The sequence below is a fragment of the Phaethon aethereus genome (assembly GCF_964289735.1).
Source record: "Phaethon aethereus genome assembly, chromosome: 20".
NCBI lineage: Eukaryota > Metazoa > Chordata > Aves > Phaethontiformes > Phaethontidae > Phaethon > Phaethon aethereus.
Window position 1 is genome coordinate 5,940,647 of NC_138596.1, and position 7,580 is coordinate 5,948,226.

The 7,580-nt window shown below is 52.4% G+C and overlaps 2 protein-coding genes across 2 annotated transcripts in view; one reads left to right on the top strand and one right to left on the bottom strand.

Moving 5' to 3' along the window:
* The window catches only part of LOC309412262 (uncharacterized protein), a gene marked incomplete at both ends in the record, with an annotated part of 7,707 nt that extends 6,907 nt beyond the window's left edge, over positions 1-800 (top strand). The window contains one exon of the mRNA XM_082009134.1: positions 675-800. Coding sequence (XP_081865260.1) covers positions 675-800 — 126 coding nt within the window. The remainder of the gene's footprint in view (positions 1-674) is intronic.
* Positions 801-1,509: 709 nt separating this feature from the next.
* CDK9 (cyclin dependent kinase 9) lies at positions 1,510-7,460 on the bottom strand (the record flags this gene model as incomplete). The annotated part of the gene is given in 8 exon segments (XM_082009013.1): positions 1,510-1,875; positions 3,084-3,232; positions 3,308-3,479; positions 3,672-3,838; positions 5,795-5,885; positions 6,760-6,785; positions 6,788-6,840; positions 7,369-7,460. Coding segments are annotated over 8 exon segments (1,116 nt in total).
* Positions 7,461-7,580: the final 120 nt, after the last annotated feature.

The window sequence follows — 7,580 nt, forward strand, 5'->3', positions numbered from 1 at the left end:
AAGGTTAAAACCAGCCCTTTGGGACAGGATCATGTTTATTCACAACCGGCAGAAGTCAACTGGCTTATTGCTTGCAACCAACTTCATTTTTTCCAAAGAAATCAAGTCATGCCCCCTGCCCCGCAACCAGACACTGTTTCGGAGCCCCGCACCAAGAGTTACCTTGTACACGTCCTTTATCATCCTGACTTTTTGTCCTGAGAACGGCCCTGGCTCACCACCGCTTCCTCCCCTGAGACCTTATGCTACCAACGTAGCTTTTGCCATTAGTCTAGTTAATGGACAACCTATCAAATGCCAAAGGTTATCACCCGTTGCGTGTCATACATGTTATTTGTTTGAAAGTTTTGGGATCCACAGGGCTCACCGAGAAGACGGCCAGCTGCAGCTGACAGCCATGGAAGACGAAGCGTTTAGGGAGTGGTTCTGCTGCAGCGGGCTGTGAAGGAGCACTTGTTCTGCACGAGTTGGTCCTGACAAGCTCTGGCAGAAGGTGTGCGTACACCATCACAGTGCATCAGGCTGGTGGCTACATCTGGGGAAGGCAGCAGTCTTGCTCTAGACTTGTGCAAAGAGTGCCAGGAGAGAGGAGGGGACACGTGAGCATTAAAAAAGTCGCCCTGTTCCCAGCACAGCATTCCCAGCACTGCCATGCCATCATGGAATCCCCACAGGCAGCAGGACAGCAGGTCTCAGCCCCGGCCAGCACTCACAACTCCCTTCCCCATCCAAGCTTCTGCCACAGCCAGTACTACGGGGAATGCACGCAGCAGGCTGGGTGTGTCCGACAAGACTCCTAATTGCAGTTTGCAACTGAGAAAGCGAGGACGCTGCTTGCTGTTACAGAGATCAACAATTCCCGGCTGTATGTAGCAACCAGCTCTGCCAGCCACCCCTCTGGTTTGGCCAGTAACCCCCTATCCAGGCTAGAGCCCAAACTCCAGTGAGAGTTAGCCACACTGTTTAGAGTGCCTCTGCCTTCACCAGGACACCTCTGCATTACTCAGAGGCACCTGCGTCATCCTACATCACCACTTCAGTGTTCAAAGGATGCACTATGCAGGAGCTACAACCAGCCAAGAGAGTGGAGACAGCTCCCAGCACAGCCCAGTTGGGTCCAGGGCAGCTACTCCCAGTCCTGCCAGTCACAGCACCATTTGCCGAAAGCCCCAGCACTGATAGAGCCACTTTCTCCATCATTAGGTCCATAACAATCGATCCGCAAGATTAATGTAACCAATACAAACTGTTGCAGCGGGGGACACAGGCTCTGTGCCAAAAGCTGCAGGGAAACAACCCCAGACTTGCAGGCACCACCTCCCCAGTCACACAGCTCCGCAGTGGCCAAGCTGCTGCACGAAGAGAGGAGACAGCAAAGCTCGGTTAAAGCCAGCAGGCACTTCACCTTGAAGAAAGTCCCTTCCCAAACGGAAAGACCTTGCCAGGACATCCCCACTTAACGCAACCTGCGGAGTAGCCCAGCTGGGACCCCGCTGGGGAAGCCCCCACTCAAAACACCCTGTCGAATTCAGTCTGGTTGGTGGCAGCCGGGTTCCTGCCCTGGTTTGCTGGCTGCTGGGGCATATGCCCACCCCTTCTGCGTGGTGGGGCCAGGTACTCGAACATGGACTGGTTGTGGGTGGACAGCATGTTTTTGAGGTCCGAGGGCATAGGGTCTGACCAAAAGAAGTCGTGGTTCAGCGCATCGTCGCTGTCGATGCGCTGGGCGGGATCTAGCACCAGCAGCTTATCGATGAGGTCAAGTGCGTAAGGGTCTTTGACGTAGGCTTTCAGGCGATCCTTCACCTTGCGCTTCTGGCCCTTGGGGAGATCCAGCTTCTGGTACAGCTCATATTTATCCACGTTCGGCCAAACCTGGGAAGGGGCAGGAAAGGAGGGTTGGGAGGAAATAGTTACAGAGAAGACAAGCCATTTTTGATGCGAACACCCCCAGGCAAACCAGGGTGAGGTCTGCTGAGAAAACAATACTATTTTTTATAACCTCCAAGCCGGCAGACCTTGTTCCCACAGCATGAGGGAGGCACTAAAGAGTGCACTAAAGCCTGGAGACACGTGGACAAGTCAGGACAGAGTCCTCCTGGTGTGGGAACGGCACGCAGGATGCTCCAGGATTTCTGGTTCTCCCACAAAACAGAGCATGGCTCAGGCCAGCTACAGCATCCAGAAAGGTAAAATGACAAACTTATTGCTAAATAACAAGCCTGTTGTATGTGGTACCTTTTATCCTTAGAAAGCAAAGCCTGCTGCAATAACCAGCACCTACCTCAACCCTGGTCTGGGAGAGACCACAGCAGGTTTTTAGTTACAAAAGAAAGTGCCTTCAATATATATTTAACAGGGGCATCAGGCCTCTGCGGCTGCCTGCCTATCACACCCCACTAGATTACAGCCCTGGCCAAGAGATCCCTCAGCTGGATCCCCCACAAGAGGGCAGGACAAGCTGTCATTAAATAAGGAGCTGAGAAAGGGCCGAATGCTCGCACCAGGGCAGAGCTGATACCACAAATCACTACCTAGAATTAAAGAAGCTTTTCAAGGTGACCAGTACAAAGCACCTGAGACAAACCTGTCAACACAAAGCAAAACACTCTTGTTGAAGAAGAAATTCAGAAGATATTTATCTGAGAGACAACCCCCAAACACGGACGAGAACAGATTCCTACACATAATGTTCTTTCACACTCCAAGCAGCCAGCATCCTCTCTGTGCTCAAAAACAAGAACACTAATTCCCCCTCCCGAAGGAGGTCTGGGAGGCCAACTTCACCCTCTTCTCCTCAGGAGGTTGAGCACAAGTAACATGACAGCTGTAGTTTACACAGAGCAGTAAGAAAAGTGCAGTGTCCCACTGCGCACTCAGGTCCCAGGAAGCAAATAGCACTTGCAGGAGCTTCCCCAGCCTCCCCACCAGCAGCAGGCACACTCCAGTGCCAGGAGCAGACTGCAGCTAGCACACAGGGCAGGGAAAAGGTCCAGGAGTGCCCAGTCCCAGACGCTGCTCACACCACCCACTTTGTAGCTCTCCTCCCGCCTTCCGCAGCTTGCCCACGCTCTTGCCCTCACCTCCGGTGTGATGGATCCGCAGAGCTGGCTGATGAGGGTGAGCTGGTGCTGCTCTGTGTTCCCCTGCATGATGGGGCTGCGGGTCCACATCTCTGCCATGATGCAGCCTCCGCCCCAGAGGTCAATGGGGGGACCATAGTCCCGCTCCCCTAAACAGAGATGCCATGTTACTCACCTGGGGGAATGAGAGGGCAGAGAAGCTGGCAGAGCCTGTCACCTCCTACCTAGGAGCAGCTCTGGCGGCCGATACCACAGAGTCACCACCCGGTTGGTGTAGCGGTTTGGCTGGCTGTTCTTAGCCAGGCTGAAAGCTCGAGCCAGCCCAAAGTCCGCAAGCTTCAGGACTCCATCTCGTGTGATCAGGACATTTGCAGCTTTCATGTCTCGATGCAAGATCTGTATGATGGCAGACATGGAAAGGTGAAGCCATTAAGGTATCCTCTTTGGGCACCTGGTGCCAGCAGGGCACTCAGACTCCAGAGGTGGAGGACAAGGAAGGATTTGCCCCCACCCTGTGCTAAGATACCTCCTTGCAAGGCCACAGAGCGCAGGGCAATCTCAGAGCATAGCATAGATCTGGCCCATTACCTTGTTCCTGTGGATGTAGTAAAGTCCATTCAATAGCATCTGCATAACTTTCTTGATCTCTGAGAGGGTGAACTTGACATGGGCATTGCTGAGAAGGCCAGCCAGGTCATGCTCGCAGAAGTCAAACACAAGGTAGATACTGCCCTTGCAGCGGTTGTACGGAGAGGCTACGGGAGAGGCAAGGAAGGACTGTCAGTGAGGGACCTTTAACCCCGACACAGCTCCTCCTGAACTCCAGCCACACTGCTGCTTGTACAACGCTCACTAGACAAAACCTCAGGGCACAGGAACGCAGAGAACCAGAGACACCCTGCAGGCCTCAAGATCCTTCGTGAAGAGGCACTAAGACAGCACAACTAGCAACAGAAGAACAGGGGATGAGGATTAGAGTAGTGAATGTTGTCAGGCAAGGAAAGGGCATGAAAATCTTTGAAAGCTTCGTTTTGTGTTGATCTGTGCACTTAACGGCTGTGGGGTTTCCTCCATGCAAGCTGTGGCTGGTAGGTGCACACACCGCTAGCTGCTGGCTGAGCACGATCACTGATTGCATCAGCGATAGAGGGGGCACCCACAAAGACAGCCCCAGGAAAAATGCAGAAACAGAGAAAATCTGTCTAATGTAACATTAGAAAGTGAGGTTTTCTGCAAAATCACATAGTATCTACAAAAATAGACTGATCTGGATCAAAATTATTTAGAACTGCAATTGCAATTTAAAGTTAACAACAGGAAACCTCAAATGAAGCAATCAATTTCAATCTTGTTCCTAGAGCACACATGCAAATCAGTATTAAAAAGAAAGGCTGATTTATCAGCTGTAATCAGCAAAACCTGCTGATCAACAACCCCAACTGGAAAATGACAGCTAAGCTCAGCCCCCATGGAAACACACTGCTCTCCTCTGCCAGCCAGGAGAGTGCCTGCTAGACAAGACTTGCAGTTCCTTACGCAGATATGGCTTCTACCGTTACCTTTCCAACATAAAAAGAGAAAAGCTTAAAGTTTGAGAACAGCAAATGCAACATTTCTACTTTACTGGAAACTGAGGTCAAGGCAGATTTGGATGAAAACTGGAAATCAAACAAAAACCACAATTGACAAGTCCACAAAAATATTTACCTTAGGTATGCCAGACACGCAATCATCACAACTCGTTTAATCACACAATGAATTAAAAATTAACTTGTCGTTGGTGTTTCTCTTCATACCTGTTCAGATAATAATCTACATGCAGTGGACTACTGCAGTAACCTCAAGTTCCCGATCTTAGGCCAGAGATTTCTACCAGTTCAGTGACTGGATTTAAAAAAAAAAATCATCACCAGATACCTGCCACTTGCATTTTGATTTAACTGAAATGACTGACTAAAGAATGGCAGGCTTTAATATCAGCTGCAATTTTCAAAACTATTTTTCCAGTACAGATCTATATAAGAGAATGGTATATAAAAACTAGCAAATGTTTTAAAGCAGTTTCACTGGAAACTGTGCCAGGCCAGGTACACTGAGCATGCCAGTCACGCAGCAGAGGCACGCGTGCTGCCTCCCCCCAGGGCCAGCCTGCAGTGAGGAGGTGGAAGAGCAGCTCTGAACCACCCCAAGCAGAGCCACAGCCCTCGCAGCACGAGTGGTTACTGTCACGCACAGGAAGAGACGCTGAGTGAGTCTCCAGCTGGAGCTGTGTCATCAGCTCAGAGCTGCCACAAACCCTCATAAGCCAACTGAGAGGGGCGGCTCCAGCTCCTGACAGGGAACCGGCTGTGCACAGCCACAAGATCAGCGTCGAGCTGAGAACTCTCTGCTTCAAAGTCTCTCTGGCACTGGTTTATTTAAAGCCTCCCAGACAGGAGTTTCCCCACATAGGCAGCATTCGCCACCACAGCACAGGCGTATCCTATCAGGACTGAAAACAGCTTTTTCCAGTCGAGCTGCAGCAACATTCTAACTCATTTAGAAACTGTTTTCCAAGATGAGTGTCCTGTCACCCCACATCACAGGCAGGAGAAAAGGCCCATACTCAGCTAAAGGACCCCACTCCCACCACAAACCACCAGCCTGCTCAGTAGCAAAGGAAGGCTGAAAAAAAGCCAACAGTCAGCACAAGGGAGACCCCCGCAAGCTACCTTTAGTCCTGCAGATTTCTATGAGGTTCACCACGTTCTCATGTTTGAGCAGCTGAAGGATTTTAATCTCTCGCAAGGCTGTGATGGGGAACTGGAAAGGAGAAAGAGAGGACAGGGATTAGGGGTGCAGGAGACCAGGCCACCCCTGCCTGGAGTGATGTGAGGAGAGATGGAGACCAGGGCAGCTTGGCAGGGGAACTGCTTCAACAGCACTGTGACAAGTCACTGAAAGGTAATCAGAGCTTTAAAATATACCACCAACACCAGAATTGCCAAAATTTATTCACCATCAGGCCACCATTAGCGAGAGGGATTCTGCCATGAGACAGAGGTATTTGCATGGTGCTGAGACGAGCACGCAGACACCCCTCCCTCCTCTCCTCACCTTGCACATTCGTAACAGACATGGTACAGCCCAGCTCAAGCTGTAGAGCAGCGTCCCCAGCTGCTGCCTGTGCTGTTTATACTGTTCCTCTCTCCCCAGTTTGTCCCATCTCTGCACACCCCCGAGCCTTTCACATGCTACCCAGTTCCTCCATAAACAGTCAGTGCGCCAGGGGTGACAGGGTTTGCACAGGAGGAGGAACGCGTGGGCAGCGTCACCTCCCGGGCGTGGGCAGCGTCACCTCCCAGCAGCCATCCCACGCAGCCCCCTCACCACACAGCTGCTGCACCACACTGTGGCCATGTGCCTTTGCAGCCAAGAAAGTGCTAACAGGCCATACACTTTGGCAGGGCAAACACAAGACCCAACATTATCACAGTACCAGTAGGAGAAGAAAAAGGCCACAGGGCTGGGATCCTGTCCACACCCTTACAGGTTCAAGATCTGGCATGTTGTAGCAGCAAATATTGTTAAAGAACAGAGTGAAAACACATCTTTGCTGTCCCAGATCAGTTTTCATCTCTGAACCCACAAAGTCCAGGCTTTCCCAAACACAGCCCAGCCATGCTCCTGCACTTACCCCCTCCTTCTCATTTTCCATCAACACTTCTTCAGTGCTACTTTCTTGCCCGTCTGACGATGTTTGGCTTTGAAAACTTCCCTGTAAAAACAGAAAGAAATCCATGAGAAGCACAAGGAAGAGGGGAAGGAGCCAGGTGCTCCCAACCATGGACAAGACCAAACAAGACAGGCTAGAGTGCCATACATACAGCTCTGTTCTGAGCCACCAACCTGCCCAGCCACATCCCCTTTGAACCAAAGGCTCTCAAAACTGGCTGAACCAACCCAGAGCTCCCACAGTCCCATAAGGATTTGGGACAAAGTTGCACGTTTTGGGCAAAGCTGCAGGTCCCCGCCCTGACTGTTTCCAGGGTAACTCTCCTCGGCCAGAGCCTAGGACAGCGCGAAGTCTCGGGATGGGGAAAAAAGAGGGCTCAGGGGCCAGGCTGGTTCCCTGGGGGCGGAGGGGTGACTGGGGAAAGGACAGCGCGGCAAGGGACACTCAGGCCTGGGGCGGGCGGGCCGCGGGGCTGAGGGGGCCGGGCCCGGGCAGCAGGCCCGACGGCGGGGTAGGCCGGGAAGGGCCGGGGCCGGGCGCGGGGCGGGCTGGAGCCGGCAAGACGCTCACCCGAAGGTGCCCTGCCCGATCTTGGCGAGCTTCTCGTACTTGGAGACTTCATCACAGAAAGGACACTCCACCATGTCGTACTGCTTTGCCATTCCAGCCGCCGCCGTTGCCACAAGGATACGCCACGCCCATTCCGGGGCGGGCCCCGCCCTTTCCTGTAACGCATCGCCCCTGCCACTGCCCCGCGAGGCCTCCTGGGACTTGTAGTCCGC